The following is a 21,291-nucleotide window of genomic DNA, read 5'->3' on the forward strand; positions in this document are numbered from 1 at the left end:
TGGAACTGGAGGGCATTATCTTAAGTGAAACAACTGAGAAACAAATACTGCATGCTTTCACTTGTAAGTGGGAGTTAAATAATACATACATATAGACATAGAGTATGGAATAACAGACACCGGAGACTTGGAAGGGTAGGAGGGTCAGGGGTAGAAAGGATGAGAAATTATTTAATGGGTACAATGTTCATTGTTCAGGGGATGGTTACACTTAAAGCCCAGACCTCGCTACTACACTATATATCCATGTAATAAAACTGCACTTGTACCTCTTAAATTTATACAAATAAAAAAATTTAAAAAGAAGAATATTTACCTTTAAAAGGAATAGTAATACAAAACAGTCTAGACTATATTAAGCTTATAATAATATTAGCCAGGCATGGTAGCATGCACCTGTAGTTCCGGCTTCCTGCAAGGCTGAGGCGGAAGGATTGCTGGACCCCAGCAGTTTGAAGTTATGGTGGCCAGGAGCATGCAACTGCACTCCAGTCTGGGTGACAGAGTGAGACTCCAACTCAAAAATAATAATAATAATGTGCATGAGCTTACACTTTTGATTACTCCCACTTTTTTTTTTTTTGAGTTGGGGGTCTCACTCCATCACCTAGACAAGAGTGTAGTAGCAAGATCGTGGCTCATTGTAGTTTGACCTCGGCTCAGATGATCCTTCTGCCTTAGCCTCCTAAGTAGCTGGGAATACAGGTATGTACCACTACAATAGCTAATTTTCTTCTGCAGAGACAAGGTCTTGCTATGTTGTCTAGACTGGTCTTGAACTCCTGGGCTCAAGTAATTCTGCTGCTTCATGCTCCCCAAGTGCTGGGATTACATGTGTGAACCACTGTAGCTGGCAGAATGCTACTTACTTCTTTAAAAGAGTGAAGCAGATAAATATAGCCACCTAAGGAACTAAACACAATAAATAAATATAAAGACATAAGGAATTTTACAAACTAATTTTTGAAATATTTTACAGTATAAAAATATAAATTATATGACAAAATAGCTTTAGTTTATAATTTTTTTTCATTTGGCAAGAACCTCAAATATCATACCCAGAAAGATATCATATGAGTGAAGAAATATGTTAATTTTAATATTTAAAAATTAAAAACATCTAAACATCTACTTCTAAATTCATTTACTTAAACTTAAAGGTCCTTTATATTGATAATACATTATTACACAGATATAGACTTATTATGAACTTATACAAATTTAATCACCCCATTTTACTTTGTAGGAATATATATGCCTTAATATTTTCACTCCTCAGAAATAATAAAATTGCAATTAAAAAGAATCTTTACTAAAAATTCAAATAGAACTTTTTGGTCAGTGAGTATTATGGCTTAATGTTACAGGAGAAAAGAAAATGAAGAAACTATAAGCAATTGAAACTATTTTCTGTTGTGGCTTAGATGTGAAAGATGGGATTCTCTACCTCGCAGAGCAGCAAGTCAATGATGTGGAACACCATGCAGAGTGGGAACTTGGCAGTGAAAAGAGTGAGGAACCACTGGGATGCATACATATGAGCTTCCAGGTTCAGATCACAAAAATGGCTGTGCAGGTCAGGCAGCTGCTCCTAAAAGGCAAAGTAGGGAATTTAGGAAGAGAAGCAACAAAGTGCTACTTTCTGCCACTACTGCAATTTATGAAAAGCATTCTATGATCACTTTAACTTTATCCCAGAAGAGGCTACATTTTATGTAATGATCCAGAAGTAATGACAGGAGATGAGAATAGGGGACATGACAGATAATTGAGGAAAATAAAAAACAGACTTGTTATAAACAACAAATAAAGAGCATCTCTTGCTCACTTGACTGTTCTTGTTTCTTGGGAGATGCTCTTTCTGACAAAACACCTGCAGTCTAATGAATATCCTGACTCCATTCAAGTTACAGCAGCTCCATTCAGGGCTCAGCTCTCAACTAGCTAGAAAAGAAATGAATCTTTCTTTGGAAACCATCTAATAGTCTGGGGCCTATGATGTCATTTCAGTATATTTTTTGAGCACTTGGAAAATCTCAAGGTATAACTAAATATTTAAGAACCTATCTTCAACATATTAAAAATGGCAAGATAAAGAAATTATGCAAGGGTATAATGTATGGAACTGAATCTCTCTCCAAAATGTCTTTATGCTAGCTTTATATTTTTCCCAACTTAAACAAGCAAATGCTTTTCAAAAGTATGAAAGGAAATGCACAATGTATTCGTCTTGCTATTCCCATAACTGAAAAACACAGGCAAATATATGTAAAAGCCCACTTTCGTTATGTTTTCATAAACGGGCCACAAAAACAAAAGTAAAAGACAGAGTGAGACTCCAACTCAAAAAAACAAAAAACAAACAAAAGAAAACCATTTCCTGCACTCTCTTTGAAAAATACTTAAATAGGATCATCAGTTACTTTAAACAGGGTGTTCAAATGGTCATCCAATTTGGGGGAAAAAAAAAGAAAAAAAAAACAGCTAATAGAAAAATGTGGTTGAGTTTCTCCAAAGTACCACAAATTTGTTCTTCATTTATTAGGTATATATACCTGACTCTCTAAGTCCTTAAAAATACTGACCTTTGAAAAAATACAAACTTTTGTAAATGAGAGGTTAAAAAGTGAGTAATACCAAATATTTACTTGTTGGAATTAAATATTTTAAGAAGAGCCTTAATATCTATAGTTACCAGATCATTCTATACAGTCTTTCCTCCCTTCAGTGCCCATTTGTCACTGTACCTACAGCTCATTTTACCTCCCTTTATTTCTGTTTCATTTTTAAGGTTTTCTACCGTCCTACATTCTCCTCTCCTAATTAAACTGTTCCTTAGCCTCACTGAAAACACTGCTTCCTGGTTCTTCTAATTTCTCAGTCTCCTATTGGTTTTGCTTCCTCTGTAAATACCAGTGGGTCTCCTGATGGTTCGTGACAGTAAATTTCTACAGGCATCTTCTACTCTCACACGCACTATCTTCTACTCTCACACCCACTAACTTTCTTCCCCAACCATTTTACCTTTTCCCAAGATAAAATCTATCCATGCATATACTTCCTGCACATTTCTTTTGGATTCCCAGCACCTCTTTTAGAGAAAGCCAAATAAACATGCTGAATGGACCCATTATAAATTTAAGATTTCCAACTTCAGGTGGAACTTCAAAGCTACTCGATAATTCCTTTGGTCAGAGCTAGTCAACCATTTTGCCCTTCCTCACAATCTTTTTTATTATATAATATTTGACTTATATAATATATGGATATATGTTTCTCACACATATTTACAAATGTACAATATAAAGCAAACCAATAACATTGTTTGGGATCAGGAATTATATGGAAAAAATTAAAAATGTCCCTACATTACACTATTTTAGGTATTTTAATTCTCTTATCAATATCTTTCTGTCCTCTCCAAGTGTTCTATGTAGACCCAAATAAAGTAGTAGTGCTAATTAGTATGGAGAAAGTACTTAGGTATTCCAATTTTTATTCTGTAAATATCTTCATTCTTCTACAAATAATACCTGGCAATCTCTTCACTGACTTAACTCACTATATCCTCACTTCAAAGTTTATTAAAATTGAACATTTGAAGTATGAGACTATTTTTAAAAATAGTCAAATGAATAAGTAAATATAATAGTAAGACTAGTGTAGATATTGGTCAGTAACCAAATCCATTCACTTTTTTTTGTAATATTCCCTTAAACTTTGATAATGCATTATCACTTACTAACTCTTTTAGGCTTTTTCTTTCTTTTTTTAATTGTAGAACTATGAGGCACAAGTGAGGATTAACTATACAAGTAGGATCCCTGCAGGTGAAGTTTGGGTTTCTAATTGGCCCTCAGTTTCCCTGGTAGTAGACCAGATACTCTTTGTATTGTCACATACTCCCACTCTCTTACCTGCCTTCCTCCCTCCCCAAGCAGTGCCCAGAGGCTGCTGATCCCACCCTTGTGCTAATGTAAATTGATCTTCCATATGTCTACTTTTTTATAACAAGAAAATCCCTGAGTGATACAAGTTCCTAATTTATATTACCTGCATTAGTCTCTCTAACTGATAGAATTTGCAGTGAAGATCTTCAAAGTTGTTTTTGTAGAGGTCTCGCAAACCATAGTCATACATGATTTTCACCAAAACACAGAATGCTTGCTCCTCTGGCATCTGCAGGAAAACACAAGACACATTGAACATGACTAGGGGGCATCTTGCCAGCATGTTGCAGAAGTTCCTCTCATTCTCAGTGCTCTGCATAAACAGTTGGAGGTCTGCAGTGAATGAAGCCCTTCAGAGTCAACCTTCTGCAGAGTGACATAGGTAAAACATGTGTGAAACATCTAGCCTCCTCACGTGAGATGAATTGCTCTTTTGTGAAATTTAATCTTGTCATTCATTCAGGAAGCCATCTTTTAAAAATAGGCAATACAGTCACATGATTAAAATTCAAAACAGGTCAGGCACAGTGGCTCATGCCTGTAATCCCAGCACTTTGGAAGGCGAAGGCAGGCAGATAACTTGAGCCCAGGAGTTCAAGACGAGCCTAGGCAACAAAATGAGACCTCATCTATACAAAAACAAAAATAAAAAATTTGCTGGCTATGATGGTGTGCACCTGTAGTCCCAGTTACTTGGGATCACCTGAGCCCTGGAGGTCAAGGCTGTCGTGAGCCATGATCATCATGATCATGCCAGTGTTACTTCAGCCTAGGTGGCAGAGTGAGACACCGATTCAAAATTAAAAATAAAAACAATGTAAAAGGATATAAAGGTAAGTCTCACTCCTCTCTATCCTCATGTATATACACTAATACGTGATATTTACCCCCAGATCTCTTTTGCATAGCCTCATAACTACTCAATAATTTATCCTGTATCTTGCAAGTGTTTCTCTGTGCAAATAAAAAATAATTACATTAATTATTTTATTTTGTCTCTTTGCTACATAAGAGATAACATTCTATATACTGCTATGGATTTTGATCTTTTTCTTCAACAATATGCTGGAAATAGTCCATTTTAGTATATCAAAAGTTGCCTCTTTAATTATTATTATTTTTGATTCAGGGTCTTGCTCTGTTGCCCAGGCTGGAGTACAATGGCATGATCACAGCTCATCACAGCCTCGACCTTCTGAGCTCAGGCGGTACTTCCGCCTCAGTCCCTTGAGTAGCTGGGACCACAATGCCTGGCTAAGTTTTTAATTTTTTTGTAAAGACAAGGTCTCACTATGTTGTCTATGCTGCTCTCAAATTCCTAGGCTCAAGCGATTCTCCTGCCTCGGGCTCCTAAAATGCTGGGATTACAGGTGTGAGCGCCTGGCCTCTTTTTCTTTTAAAAGCAGCTACACAGTATTCCATTATGCACATGTACCATAGTTCATTTAACCAATTTCCTAGTAATATGTACTTGAGACAATCCTAATTTTAAATAACTTGCAGCTGCAATAAACAACTTTATATATGCATTATTTTTTTACATAAGCAGAAATGGGATAAGGTTAGGGCTTATTTGCAAAAGAAGGACTTTTTTTTTTTTTTTAAAGAAATAGGTTCTTGCTCTGTTGCCTTGGTTGAAATGCAGTGGCATAATCATAGCTCACTAAAGGCTCAAGAGATTCTCCTTCCTCAGCCTCCCAAGTAGCTAGGAGAACAGGGATATGCAACCAACCATGCCCGGCTAATTTTTAAATTTTTTTTGTGGAGGTGAGGTCTTATGATGTTTCCTAGACTGGTCTCAAGCAATCGTCCTGCCTCAGCCTCACAAAATGCTGGAATTACAGGTATGAAGCACCATGTCCAGCCAATAAATGCATTTTTAGATAGTGTGATACTGTCCCCTCCCAGAGTCTTCTCAATGTTGCTATTTTTTTCCATAAAAATGTTTTCAGAAAAATGAACAATATGTTAACCCTCTCAGAGGTATTTTTATCTGAATTGGGAATAAAATCTAAAGTCAAAGAACAAATCTCTAAATGGTAGTATCAATAAGCTAAATAAATAAGAGAAAGGACATATCTAATATTCTAGAAATTACATCAACCAGACAGAAAAAGCTGTGGAATTTACTCAATGTCATAGGATGTAACTGTCAAGTAAACATTTATTTTAAATATCATTTCCTTAAAAATCTGAGTTTAGCTGATTATGATATTTTATACCTTTGTTAGACTAACTTCATGCCTGAATGACTGTATCAAGTGGAGTACTATTTACCCACTTACGTAATTGTTTAAGTTTTTATACAAATCAGTCGCTTCTATTTTCTACTTATAAACCATGAAATACCTAAATTGGTTAAACACAATCTCTTAAAGTTAAATAAGTACACTTCACTATTTTTATTTTGATTCTTTAAATATTCACTAATTTCCTTTTTATCTATGAGCTGTTTAGACCTTTCCAAAGTTTTTGACCTTGACCTCAGCTGCTCAAGTCAGCAAATGTTTTCTGGCCTCTATTTTGTTATTTAGAATACAAGCATACTGTATTCTTTACTTCTTTAGTAATTCTGTCACTGATGTTCCAGGTGATACTAACTTGCACATATAAGGCCAATGGTGCTTATCTTACCACCAAGTTCTAAGTCTCTTCATCTTACTCTGGAATCTTCACTCAAATGGCTATACAAAAAAAGCAGCATGTGGATAACTGTAGCCAGCCATAGAGAAACTCATTCACCTAAGTCTCTAAAAAAATGACAAATAGTTGAATGTTTTACCATCTGGTATCATATAAAGGGGAAAAGCCTTTATTTCCTTGAAATCATGCCTTTCAGCATTCATACCATCACTGAACAGATGAGACGCAGGTGCTGTTCTAGGATTTGGGGATCCTGAGGTCCAGGTGTAGTGCCTTCCCAAAGGATAAGTGAATAGGTCACTCTATTTAAGTTTGAAAAGGACACAGAAGTCTTGGGAGAGGGAAAGTTGGGTGTGTAGATGAAAAGGAGGATGTCACTCCAGCTAGATACAAATAGAGAAATGGCGAAGTATGTGCCAGATCAAGGCAAATTTTATTCAGGATAATGACAGGGTCATGATAAATAGACACAAGTTTCTGCTTGTTTTCAGGTGTGCAAGATAAATACCATATTTCTCCCTCCATCTTTCTTCCTCACACACAGAAAGCAACATCTTTAATAAATGTTCTTCAAAAACAAAACTACTTAAAAGTTTAAACTTTATTCCTTAAAATACAAACTTGTGAATATTAACTGATAATCACAGCCCATAATCTTTATTTTTAAAAAATACAGATACATTTATGGGAGAGAATAGTTCTGGAGTTGGCATTTTTATGTCTAGCTTCGACACTATGGCTGAGTTTTAAACTTTCAGTTAGTTTATATGCCATATGAAAATAGTAGACTAAACCTACAAAATACCAGTCCAGCTGGGGAGGAATCAATATTATCTATTTATCTATCTACCTACCTACCCACCCACCCACCTACCTACCTATATCAAACAAAGGTCAGATATAACAAAATGTTGTGGGATCTTGAATTTTTCTCATCACAAAACCGACTACAGTAAATCCTAGTGAATTTTTTTAAAAGATTGCTAATAAAATTAGTGAGAAATTAATGAGAAATATGTACAAATTTTGTGAAAGTGGAAATGCAACTTTCTCTATCTAGTTTGAAGATTGATGGGATCTACTTAGCGTATCTACTTAAGCTTGATCTGGTATATTTCTTTTTTCGATTCATGTATTTATCATCAGTAGCAGCAGTCAGGATAAGTATACACAATTCAGTAAAAATGTCAAAAATTTTACAAATAAAAACAAGTACCTAAAAATGTATAAAATATAGATAAACAGTAAATACTGATTGACATTTATCTTGCAAGGAAAAAAAAAGTAATTCAATAGTGAGTTGTATTTTGAAAGACAAGACAACACATGTTTAAGAAAGAGATTATACCTCAGTGGAGTGCCCTTAGCAGGGATGAAAGCTGAGCCTAGATTTGTGGTGTTGTGTAACATAAGATGTATGATATAAAAGCCTATTCATAAAATTGTTTTTTTGGTTTTTTTGAGTTGGAGTCTCACTCTGTTGCCCAGGCTGGAGTGCAGTGGCACGCTCAGAGCCATGGTGGCCTCAACCTGCTGGGCTCAGGCGATCCTTCTGCCTTAGCCTTCCAGGTAGCTAGAACTACAGGAGCACACTACCATGCTTGGCTTATTTTTTGATTTACTGTAGAGATGAGGTCTCACCAAGTTGCCCAAGCTGGTCTCGAACCCCTGAGCTCAGGCAATCCTCTCGCCTCGGCCTCCCAAAGTGCCGGGATTACAGGCTTGAGCCACCGCACCTGGCCCACCTATTCAGAAAATTGCAAGCAATATTAACTTACTAAATATTGGTGACTTCAATGATGGCATAAAAATCCACTGACAATAATAAAGCTTTATCGTTGCAAGAAAAGGAAATACTAATAATAACTGAATACTAAGGGCCCTGCTGTAGGATCAGTTGTTTGGTCACTATCCATAACTCACAGAAGACTAGAAAATAAATGGACTGGAGATGGGCGTGATACCCAGCATGGGCCCAGCAGTACATCATTATTTACCAGTTCTATCACACTGATAAGACGGGTGACATAAAACCTTGAAAGCACAGACAACAACAAAAAGGTGAAATAACTGGAAAGTGATGAATTTTGAGTATTTCTTATTTTTTGTTTTCAACCTAAGTTAATTAAATGGATGTTTTGTCATTTAGTTTTTAACAATGGCTGTGTTTAACATCTTCCACAATTCTTAATCATGGAACAATGGGCTCTCCTAAGCTGGTGTGCTCCAGCACAGCACTGCTGGAACCACGGTGAGAGTGAGGACTGTCTTCTAAGTGCAATGTGGAATCACTGAAGAGGCTTATACCAGGACATCTGATTTTTACTTTCAGTAAGATCATGTAGCTGTCTGTGGGGAACAGAGGACAAGAAAAGAAGGATGAAAATACAGCCGGTCCTAGGTCTCCATTGATTCTGCATCCATGATTCAAGAAACTATGTTCTGAAAATATTTTTTAAAAAATAAAGGCTATAACAATAAAAAACAAATATAACAACTATTTACATAGCATTTATATTGTATTAGGTATTATAAGTAATCCACAGAAAATTTAAAATATATGGGAGGATGTGCATAGGTTATGTACAAATAATATGGCCATTTTATACAAGGGATTTGAGTTGCTTTGAGTTTTGGTATCTGTGGGGTCCTGGAACCAATCTCCCATTAGTCCCCAATAGTGAGAGATAACTGTATGTTGGTTCTACCACTTTTCTTTTGTATGAGGCATAATCTACAAGAACCTATATTCAACCATTCCCTGCAAACATTTTCCCAGAAATAGATGATGAATATAGAAAAGATGCTATGGGGAAGAACATGATTTTAGAATTATAACAATAGATGTGTATTCCAGGTAAGCTTTTAGTTACTAGCTGAGTGACCTTCAGCAGGTGACTTCTTATTGCCTGAGACGTTTTTGCTTCTAAAAAATTAGAAATAATAATATCTATATCACAGGGATGCTGTAAGGACTAAATGAAATATATGAGAGAGACAACAAATGCATATTGTTGGTTTTCAATAAATGTAAATTTCCCTTCTCTTTTCCTTCTTGAAGACAAACACGACATCTTACACATCAAGTACCATAGTGTTTTAAACAAAAATACTCAAGGGTTAAAAAAAATGCATGGGAAACAATTTTTATAAGGCATTTCTACTGTTAAAATAATTTACTGCTATATAAATTCTTAACATGAAGAAGCAAAAATGTGCTGCTTTTCATATAAATGACAGCACTTCTTGTGTATCACTAGAAAGAATGCCCACCTCCAACACTTTTTATAACTCAAATAGTGACTTTCCAGGTTCTCCTTATAGCTAAGGCTACAAGCTCAAGGCAATGATTGGCTAGGACTATACTCTAGAGTATAGTCTTATTCATTTTTTAAGATTGATCATAAATGGCATTTAATTATTCCTTTTAACCTGAGGACATCTTTGCCTTCTCTGAAGCCCGAAACTCTTTGTTGCATGCATTAGTTATTTGTGTACCGCTAATCTCTGAACACTGATCTAACGTTGTCCCAATTCTTAGCATAGAGCCTTCAACAAACATCACGCAGTAAATGTTTATTTTAAGATAACACTAGCAGGTTGGCTCAGTGGCTTAGCCTGTAATCCCAGCACTTTGGGAGGCCGAGGTGACTAGACTGCCTGAACCCGTGGATTCAAGACCAGCCTGGGGAACTTGTTGAGACCTCCTCTCTACAATAAAATAAAAAATTAGCTGGGCATGGTAGCGCATGCCTGTAGTTCCAGTTAGTTGGAAGGCTGAGGCAGAAGGATCACCTGAGCCCAGTAGGTCGATGCTGGGGTGGCTGTGAGCATGTGTGCCACAGTACTCCAGCCTGGGCGACAGAGTGAGACTCGCAACTCAAAAATAAAAATAAAAATAAAATAAGATAACACTAGCAAAACTCAAAGTACTTCTGTCTTTATCAGTGAAGTCATGCCACATGAGTAGACCAATCTGTTGGTAACTGCCAAGGTTAAGAGCCAACAAAAATGTAGAAGGAAGTACTGGTATGAAGTCTGGAAGCAAGGGGCAGCCAAGCACAACTATATTAGTATTTGATTTCTTGTAAGTATGAGCAAAAATGCTAAAAATAAGAAACACTTGTATTATCTATAATTTATATTGGCTATTAAGCCTGTCCCTCAATTGGCATTAAAAAAAAAATCAAGCAAGATTTAAGACTCAATACCTAGTTGTACTATCAAACTTTCCCTTACTACACGTAGTTCCTTCATGAGGTATTATTGTGGTATCTACCTGCTTTAAAAAAAAGAATTAAAATGACTATTTAACCTATTACAAGATTAATACTTAATTTAATAAGATAATCCAATTTATTACTGATATGCAACTGGCTAAAGTACAATAAAAATAAGTAATTGAACAATATATCACTAAATAAAAATGTTAAGATATTGGAACAGATTGGGTCTCTAATAATTATATATCCATTTTCTCCTGTGTGCACAGGAACTTTATTATAGAATAGGAGTTATTTAATTGTGGAAAGGAGAAGATAAACATTAAAATCTTATAATTTAAGACACCAAAATATGATCCATGGCTCTATGAAACACAAAACAAAATACCTGCCTCACATGCAATAATCTGAGAAACCAAGCTTGATGTAACCACTGCTAGCTAACAAATGTTGATGATCTGCCATCTACACTAAGGGAGATAACCACTGAACAGAGCCAGGCTGATATCATCTGATATCAAACCCGGTTTCCTGTAGGAAAACCATTCTACTGTTTAGGAGACGCTGAAGCAGTTCAGTCACTACTGGGAGAGACTGAAGGCCCAGGCCTTGCCAATCAGAGTATGGGACTCGGCTGGGCCAGAGTTCAACAGGAAGAAAAAGGGAGGGAAGTGTTGTAGTTGTTGTTGTTGTTGAGTGTGTTTTAAATGCAGGAGCTACAGAAAAAGATAGTCCCTTTTAAAGAATATGTAGCTGGGCTCGGTGGCTCAGCCTGTAATCACAGCGCTTTGGGAGGCCAAGGTGAGTGGTTTGCCTGAGCCCGCGGGGTTCAAGACCCGCCTGGGCAACTTGGTGAGACCTCATCTCTACAATAAATCAAAAATTAGCCGGGTGTGGTAGCGTGCGCCTGTAGTTCCAGCTACTTGGAAGGCTGAGGCAGAAGGATCGCAAGAGCCCAGCAGGTCAAGGCTGTGGTGGCCGGGAGCAGTCACTGCTCTCCAGTCTGGGTGAAAGAGTGAGACTCCAACTCAAAAAAAAAAAAAAAAAAAGAATATGTAAAGCAAATAATATGAGTTGGGCCAGCCAGGAGCCACATTGCTCCCTTTAAGGCCTACCTATGCAATAAAGGCAATACAGTTCAGGAAGAGAAGAGATACAAGCAGATTCCTGATGAAAAAATATAAGCTCTCCCTCAGCCTAGCCATGTCAAAATCCTCTCTGTCCTAGATTTCCATTATATGTACCAATACATTCCCTTTTAAAATTTTGGCTACTTTGTTAGAGTTCCGTCCATACAGCAGACAGAGTCCTGAATAATATGTTACAAGTACTTTTATTTATATATACATATAAAGACATTTGGAAGCCTCTATCTTGTCACCCTGGACTCTGTGAAACTTTTATTTTCAGAAAAACTAGTAAGTAGCTCCTCTTTTCATCTATATCCATTGGTTCAATCTTTTCCTAAACTTGACTTTTTGGGGGACATAGTAAATGATGTATAACTTTCACATATCATTTTATTCTGAAATATGACATAGAAAAATGCAGAATAGTTAAAAGTATACTTCAATTAATAGCTGATTACAGAGTAAAAAAAAAATTATAAGGAACTCATATAACCACAACCCAGGTTAAGAAAGAGAATACTGGGAATCCCTGTGTGTCTCCTTTCAGTCATGACCTTGAATTTCTCCCCAGGGAAATCACTATTCTGACTTTAACAGTTATTACTTTATGGGTGTTCTTTATAGTTTTTCCTTCTGTGCAGGATTCTAAAAATAGAGTTTAGTTTTGCTAGTCATTGAACTTTATACAAAATGGAATCATACTAAATGTAATCTTGTGCTTTGCTTTCTTGCTAAATGTTACTTCTGTATGATTCATTCATATTAACCCGTGTGGTATAAAATATTCGTTCCACTGCCATATAGCATTTGTAATATACAAACATATCATAATTTAGTCATTTTAATGCCTAATTACAATTCTAATTTTGGACATTTTGATAGCTGATATTTGAGTTGTTTCAATGTTTTGACTATTATAAACCCTGATCCTAAGACAATTCTAATACACGTATTTTAATGTACATGTGCATAAATCTGACTAAGGTATAAATCTAGGAGTGAAATTCCTGGGTATGTATATTTTTATCAGATAAAGCCAATAGTTTCCAAAAGAGTTGTGCCTAGTCATGTATTTTTTTAAATTCAGTAGTTTTAATATTATAGATTATTCAAACATAATCTTTTCTGTAGTTGCAAAGCTTCTGTGCATACCAATATTAGTATACATATATTAATTTAACCTTAAAAATGAGCATAATTTTCTGAATGTCTAAAAAGGTACATGTTCAATACAAAAATTTAAAATAAGTTTTTGACAATAAATATGGCAGAAAAGTGTACTGAGTTAAACATTGTCTAAAATATTTTATATGGTTTTTAGAATAAGTTAAATATATATTAGGGTATTATTTATGACACTTCCAATTAGGTAAAGACTAATATTATAATGATGACTATTATTGTGTATTTAATTTCAGAGACAGTTGTATATTTCATTAGTTGCACGCATCTGTACTTAATCACTATTCTCTACCTGTAAATGATACATTTCTTATAATTTCGTAAATGGATATAACAAAGTCTACTGTGGTAAACATTTATTTCTTCCACTGCTTAAACTACGATATGATACAGAGCAATTGTCAAAGTATCTAGAAATTTCCAAGCACAGGCTAATTATTTCTTAAAAAGACTTAGACAAGTAGTGGGAATCTGCCATGGGAGGAGGGACACACCTCATCAACAAGGTTACCTGCATAATGAACATTTGTATATATAACCCTGAATTGTATCCCACACCTTTAAAATAAAAAAATTAAAAGAGAAGGAAAAAAAAAACTACTCAGACATGGAAAAACCTAAAAATTCAAAACTTTGTTTTTGAACATACTTTCCTTTTTGGTCTTCTCCTCCTTTTAGGCAATGAGTGTGAAATATAAATGACCATGGGTGAAGAAAGGACAGCATCCCCAAAGAAGAAGACTTTCACAGTGATTAATATGGAGCTGCCAAAGGACATCTGGCAGCAAAACGAAGCAATAGCTTATGTGACTAACAAAAAAATTAGGCAGTAAGACCCTAATACATATCTCCCTGGAACCTAAGATAGTGTGTTTGACGAATTGTTTAAGGCAGCCTACATTCTTCTATTTGTTTAAACTGTGGAGGCAAAAATATAGTAAAAAAAAATTACAGTTAACTTTTGTTATTCAAATTGGCTGATCAGTTAATAAAACATGCTGATTAACAGATTTACCACACATACTGCTAATTAAAAATTAGAATAATATATGGGTTTCATTAACAGAATGCTGAATATCAGTTAATCTTCCCTTAAGGATTCTGAAATTTATTTTTAAAAGTCATGGCAACAATGCATGATTCAATTACCATAGAAAGTGTAAAAGACTGGTCTGAACTTCTGCCAATCTTGTAACATGCTTTGGAAGCTATTTTGCTGAATAAGTTCACAAAGGCTGACTTTCCACATGGCCTATATAATAGTAGAGCAGATAATGTAGAAAAAAAATCTGGGAATTTGAGTTTTATAGTTATTTGAATCACTCAATCAATCTCTCCCCCGCCCCTTCTCTTGGGTGTGAGGATGGTGTTTCCAAATAATTATGAACTTGCAATTAATGTAACTCTCTGTCAAATCTCAAAACAGATTTCTCACAGAGATAATCTTCTCACTGAACTTTAATCAATATATTATACTATGTTGGACTACGTTAAATAAGACTAAAGGTCAAAGATGCTAAATCTTCGTATATTCAAAGGTATTTTTGTTCAAAACAAAGCTTCATCACCCTTCTCTGAACGCCAGCTTCTTACCAAAGTGATTATAAAGGTCTCCTTTAGAGGGAAGATGGCTCCAAACCTCAATGAACACACCTATGTCACCCATGTCACTGCTTATGATCTGAGGTAGAGACCTGACTACTCTGGACTAGAGGTTTAGTAGTAGAACAAAAGCCCCTCAGAATTTGTGACTACAAAGTGCTTGATCATCACAGTGAGTCCCAAAAAGATAGAATGTGGAAATATTCAAAAGAGAAGGATAACCAGAAGTTGACAGAGAAGCTCATAAGCACGAGATGATGCCAGAGGGAAAAAGAAAAACAATCTCAGAGTGAGATAAAGTGAAGAATCACAATAGAACATTACATTATCACTATTGTCACTAGAATCAGGCTATTTAAATTAGAACCAACTCTACTATAATTGTTCTTCACTTCCAGAATGCTAAACCCAAATAAATGCTTTAGTATTAGACCTACGGAGCCTCTCTGCTACATTTGATACTATATATTGCTTCCTCCCTATTGAGAATCTGAACTTCTTCAAGGATTCCACTTCTTCATTAGCTCTTTAAATGTTTGTATTTCCTGGGCTCTATGCTGTTCTTCTTACTCTATTTATTCTTCGTAGATGATCTTATCTACTCTTGTGATTTCAGCTTTGATTTCTCCCCCAGTATCAGTCTCCAGGATGCAACTGTTGTTGAACAGCTCTACTTAGATGCCTCAGAAATATCCTGAACTCAAAGAATTCAAAACAAAATTCATCATCATCTCCTACACTTTTTCTTCCATTCAATCTTAATAGATGTATTTTCTATCTCAACTCAAAATATCACATCCCTCAAGTCAACAAAGCTAGGAAACTAGACTTGTCACCTTCCTGACCATTCCTTTATCAATCCATCTACAAAATCAACCCACTTTGCCCCCTGAATGTTTCTTAACTCTGTTTCTTTTTCTTGGGTCTCAACATCTCTCATTTAGATTGACATGTTCTAACTGGTTTCTCTGCTGCTGCTTGCTCCTTTTAATTCTACCCTTTACATAGAGATGGAAGACATTTATCTAAAATGAACATCTGGCTACATTATTCTCTTGCTTCACAGTGACCAATGCTTCCTCATCAGCTCTAGAATAAAGCTCATATTTTGCCATGATCACAGTCTTCCTAATCCAGCCAATGCCCATCTTACCATTTTCACCTCATATTGCTCACTGCATGCGACCACTACAGTAAACTATAATTTCATATTGTTCCTTTGTATATTGTGCCCCTGTGTTTCCATACATTTTTTCATGGTGTTGCTTTTGTCTATAATTCTCTACTCCCTCCTTTTCCCCACTTACCTTCTCCAACCTCAATTATTTATGTTTTGACAAAGTTGCCACTTCCTTCTCCAGAAAGTTCCTTCTGAAAGTTCTGGCAGAGGTGGGTGGGTAATTCTCCTCTGCATTCTCTTATCATTTCACTTAGCATACTATAAGTTCTGTAATGAGCTTGTATTATTTTTGTCATCAGAAAAATTAATTAAGACACATAAAAGAGAATAAAAATAATAAAGTATGTGACTACATTATCTGTGCTCCATCCTGGACTATGAGGTCATTGAGAACACAAATTATGAATGATTCATCTTTGTAATCCTACTTCTGAGCCCAGTACCTGGCAACTGATGCTCCATAAATGTTCTATCAAAGGAAAGTGACTGACATAAAAGAGAATGTACAAAAACACATCACAGAAATGATAAAAGTCGTCTTTCCCACAGTATAGTGGTTCATAATGGTCCAGGTCCTGATATTTGGGCTGTTACACTGACTGCTTTAATTCTAGAGGGTTCTAGTTAAAAATAACTCCAAATTAATTCTATTGAGAAACTGTCCTGTTCTTGACATCAGATCTCTAACTTTATTACCCAAGGTGCATTTTATAAAAGATACACCATGTACAATCTCCATCAGGTAAATGAGAAATAAGAAAAAAGAATAAAGCCAGTAGAAAATAAAATAAAATTGGCAGCACTGTGCTATTTATTACATGGAAAATTACTCACATGCAGCAGTAATACAGCAGCAAGAAAAGATTGTCCTTGACAGTACCCGATGTCTTCATCATATACAGCGTAGGCCTGGAGAAAAGATGATGAGAAACAAATATGGTAAATATTCACAGATTTTTAACTCAAGTGTTAGTAACACCAGGCTACTGCTTGTGCCTGTCCCTGGGCTGTCTACTGTAATTCTGCTGGTTTTTCAACTAGAATGTGTGTGCCACTAGCACAGGAGGATCCCCAAAGAGGCTGTGCATTTCCTAAAGAAGCTCTAGAAGTCCCTTCATCCCAGCTTCATCTTTAGAATTGTGAAATAAGGAGATGCTCAGAGCACCTGCATTAATTTTAAGGATCCATAATGATTGGAGGTCAGCTGATGGAGACCACAGGAGGCAAGAGCAAAGAGTAGGGAGAAGAGGAAGGACCTAGAGTTGATGTGGGAGTTCAGGTACATGACAAGGGGGACATCTTGAAGCTGCTGGAGCATAAAAATTACCCTCTAGAAGTTCTCCAAGACCTTCTAAACTGTCTTCCCATTTTCTCAAAAGCTAAGGAATAAAAATGGTTCCTCCTATCTATACTGGGGTAAACCAGAAATATTTAGCATTGCCTTGTGCTTTTTGCAGAATGGCTAAGAGCGAGCCTTGTGCCACATACACGCATACCTGCTACTATAGGTGCTCTGGCTGTTCTACACCTTGAACATTATTTTAACCAGGCCCAGAGGAAGACAGCCCAACAGCCCCATCCAGAGGAAATATAGCACTCCTTGGGAAGTAACTATCAGGTCATTAACTCGATAGTTACTTCTTAGGCATTAGAGTAATGAAAGTAAGATTGCATACTTAGCATTTACTAACTAGTACTTCAAACATCTGGGATTGTAATGCAAAAAGAAAAAAAGATAATCTGTACTGGCTTTTAGGAGGCTTGAATCAGTTACAGTAGGCAGAGTGTGCTCATCTGAGAGAAAAGATTAGGCATAAGAAAGCTTTTTCTGTGAAAGTCCAGATAGTAAATATTCTAGGCTTTGAGGGACACTAATGGCATTAGTTGCCTAAATTTTTTTTAAACTAACCTCTTACAATGTAAAAATCATTCTTAGATTAAAGACAGAGCAAACACAGGCTTCATGGGTCATCATAGTTCACTGACACCCAGTTTAGAATTAAAAATTAATTCCAGTGCTATCACATTTAGTTTTAAAAGAGTACTACTGGAATCCAGGATACATATTCCATCCCATGTAACACATCTATGCATTGTACTTCATTTTAGTTAGGGGATTTCCATGTAATTCACTTAATACAATGTATTGTGATTTTGTGACTATTAAAAGGATTACTATAGGGAGGGTAAGTGTGATATTCCCCACATGTCAAAGTCATCAGAGTACAGAGTCTGGAACTCTTCTTTTTTTTTTTTTTTTAAACTTAAAAAAATAAACTTAGCTGGGCGTGGTGGCTCAAGCCTGTAATTCCAGCACTTTGAAAGGCCAAGGTGAGAGGATAGTCTGAGCCCACGGATTCAAGAACAGCCTGGGCAACTTGGCAAGACCGCATCTCTACAAATAACCAAAACATAGTTGGGTGTGGTAGCACGTGCTTGTAGCTCTGGCTGCTTGGAAGGGTGAGGCGGAAGGATCACCTGAGCCCAGCAAGTAGATGTTGGAGTGACCGTAAGCATGCCACTGCATTCCAGCCTGGGTGACGGAGTGAGACTCCAACTCAAAAAATAAAAATAAATAAACTTTATTGGTGTATGGCTCATACTCAGTGAAACATATTTTAATGGCAGAATTCCTTGAGTTGAGGCATTTATGTAATTCTACCATTACAGATTATTTCCATCACTCCAGAATGTTCCTTCATGCCTATGTTTAGTCAAACACCTTTACTTCACTAATTTTTATCACAATATATTAGTTTTGCATTTTTTAGAACTTCATGCAAATGAAAGCATGTAACAGTGTATTCATATAATATGTTCTTTTTTGTGTCCAGCTGCTTTTGATCAGTGTAATGTTTCTGAGATTTGTTCATACTGTGTGCATCAGTAGTTCATTCCTTTCTACTGTGAGTAGTATTGCACTATATGAATAGACCAAAATTTGTTTATTCATTCTTCAGTTTCCAGTTTTTGGCTAGCACGAATAAAAGCTTCAATAACAAGGCTATTGCAGATAAAGATTTTCATTTTCCTTGAGTAAATACCTGGGAGTAGATGCTCATGCTAAATTCAAATGGTAAGTGAATGTTTACTTTTATAAGACACTGCCAAATTGTTTTCCAAAGTGTTCATACAATTATTACACCCATAATGCATGAGAGTACGCATTGCTTCACAACCTGGTCAATCTTTTTTTGTTGTATTCATTCTTGTGATTTTTGACTTGTATTTCATTGATGGCTAATGATATCAAACATATTTTCATGTGCTTTTAGGTAACTGATACATATTCTTGAGTGATTATTCAAGTTCTTGCCCAATTGTTTAGTGGGGTTGTTAGTCTCATTATGTTGATTAATAGGAGTTCTTCATATATTCTGTTTATAAATTTTTCTTAGTCTGTTTAAGATACTATAACAGAATACTATAGTCTGGGTATCTTACAAACAATATAAGTTTATTTCTCACAGTTCTGGAGAAGTTCAAGGTCAAGGAACCAGCAGGTATAGTATATGACAAGGGCCTGTTTTCTGGTAAATGGAAATGGGCCTTCTCACTGCATCCTCACAACCTGGAAAGAGCAAACATGCTCCCTCAGGCTTAATTTATATAAAGGCAATAATACCATCATGGGGACTCTGCCCTCCTGATCCAATCACACCCCAAAGGTCCTACCTCTTAATATTATAACCTTAGGGGTTAGGAGTTCAACAAATACATTTTGAGGGGACACAAACACTCAGACCATCACAAAGTACACTGTCAAATATGTTCGAGAAGAGACCCCAAAATCCCAGAATTATCTTTTGGAGGGCAAGCCCCTCGTAGTGCACTCGGAATACGTTCCTCCGGATCAAATGGTCAACTAAAGTATTCAAAAGGTCAACTAAAGTATTTCTCTGGAAGTTTTAAGGAGGTTGTGTCATGATTTGCAGAAGAAATATCCCAAGTTGTGGCAAACAGGTGATTTGTTCTTTCTCCATGACAATGCACCTGCCCCCACCTCGCTGAGTGTTCAGGAGTTTTTGACCAAAAACAGCATAACCTCTGTGCCCCACCCTCCCTAGTCACCAGATATTGCCCCAAGCGACTTTTATTTTTGTTTCCCCAGATAAAAAAAAGTCCTACAAGGGAAACATTTTGCCAATGTGAAAGAGGCGAAATAAAAAACAGCAGAAGTACTAAAAGGCATCAAAATGAATGAGTTCAAAAACTGTTTTGAGCAGTACAAAAAGCATCGTGATTGGCGGCAAGATGGTGACAGGGCAAACCGGCGTCTGAAGCCCTCTGCAAGGGAGATCTGCAGTGGGTCTCTGACTCTCGCCCCGGGGGGCTGGGGACCCCAACATCGCAGTCTGCTCTACAGACAGAGCTCGGCGCTGCCATCGCAAGGACTGAACAGTTTTGACTGCATTCCAAACAGTCCCACTGCCACAGCGGCCGCCCTTGCCCCTCCCCCCACTGCCGCTGCCGCTGCCACCGACGCGGCCTCTGGGAGGGGTAGCCCATCACACCACCCAGCCAAGGAGAGCCACAGCAAACCGCTTCAGGGAAGATCTGCTGGGATCGCTGCCACCTATCCTGCATCCGAGACTGCCTTGTCCGCCTGGCGGGGGCTCCCGCTGCCTGCTCGGAGGCAGGCAGCCATCTTGTTCCTGTCCGGCCCCACCCCCTCTGGGGCGAGCAGATGAGATAGCACCACCTGCTGGCGATTCAAGGTAACAACACCAAAATGGGAGAAACAAGCTTCATAAAGACATAGACCAAACTGCTGAAGGAAGGTTAATCTGAACTATCCTTCACAGCAGATCAGGGACAACTGACTCTAACTGCAAACTAATTTACCAGCTTGAAAAGAAAACTAGAAATCAGACCTGAAAGGACACTGGACTTAAACGAAATGTCTCAGAGTGTGCTTCATTGATTCTATCAGTTTAATGACTTAATTCTATTCCTACTGTATTGTTCCCTTTTTTCTTTTTTCCTTTTCCTTTTCTTCTCTTTTCTTCTTTATGTAAACCATATCTTTGTATAGAGGAACAGCACACTAACAAGGTGGTTGGTTAGTTTGTATGTTAGCATCATTATATGTTTTATTTTTGTTTGTATGAGAGTTGGTTCGACTGTAGCTGTGGTCTATTGTTTTTATCTGTTTCAGTATAGGCCTCTCTCTCTATTTGTTGGCATACTCGTTTGTTTCCCCCCTTACTCCTCTATCTCTCCACTCCCCTCTTCAACCCACTATCTGCTTCATTCTCTCCCCTCTGCTAACCACATTTTATTTCATGGAGTAAACCTACAGCTCCACTGCACGGACAGATTCCAGGGCAGTGGGGAAGTGGGTCCCACATTATCCACACGCCTGTCAGTGAATACCAGGA

At 36.9% G+C, this 21,291-nt stretch overlaps 1 protein-coding gene across 1 annotated transcript in view; it reads right to left on the reverse strand.

Moving 5' to 3' along the window:
* Nucleotides 1-1,447: 1,447 nt before the first annotated feature.
* LOC110596406 (rab GTPase-activating protein 1-like) overlaps nucleotides 1,448-21,291 on the reverse strand; it is a gene marked incomplete at its 3' end in the record, with an annotated part of 106,233 nt that continues 86,389 nt past the window's right edge. Inside the window, exons 3-5 of the mRNA XM_021716789.1 lie at nucleotides 16,745-16,819; nucleotides 4,054-4,179; nucleotides 1,448-1,591 (exon numbers count right to left, since the gene is read on the reverse strand). Coding sequence (XP_021572464.1) covers nucleotides 1,448-1,591; nucleotides 4,054-4,179; nucleotides 16,745-16,819 — 345 coding nt within the window. The remainder of the gene's footprint in view (nucleotides 1,592-4,053; nucleotides 4,180-16,744; nucleotides 16,820-21,291) is intronic.

The sequence above is a fragment of the Carlito syrichta genome, unplaced genomic scaffold, assembly GCF_000164805.1.
Source record: "Carlito syrichta isolate Samal-C Ts95f unplaced genomic scaffold, Tarsius_syrichta-2.0.1 Scaffold308921, whole genome shotgun sequence".
Taxonomy (NCBI): Eukaryota; Metazoa; Chordata; class Mammalia; order Primates; family Tarsiidae; genus Carlito; species Carlito syrichta.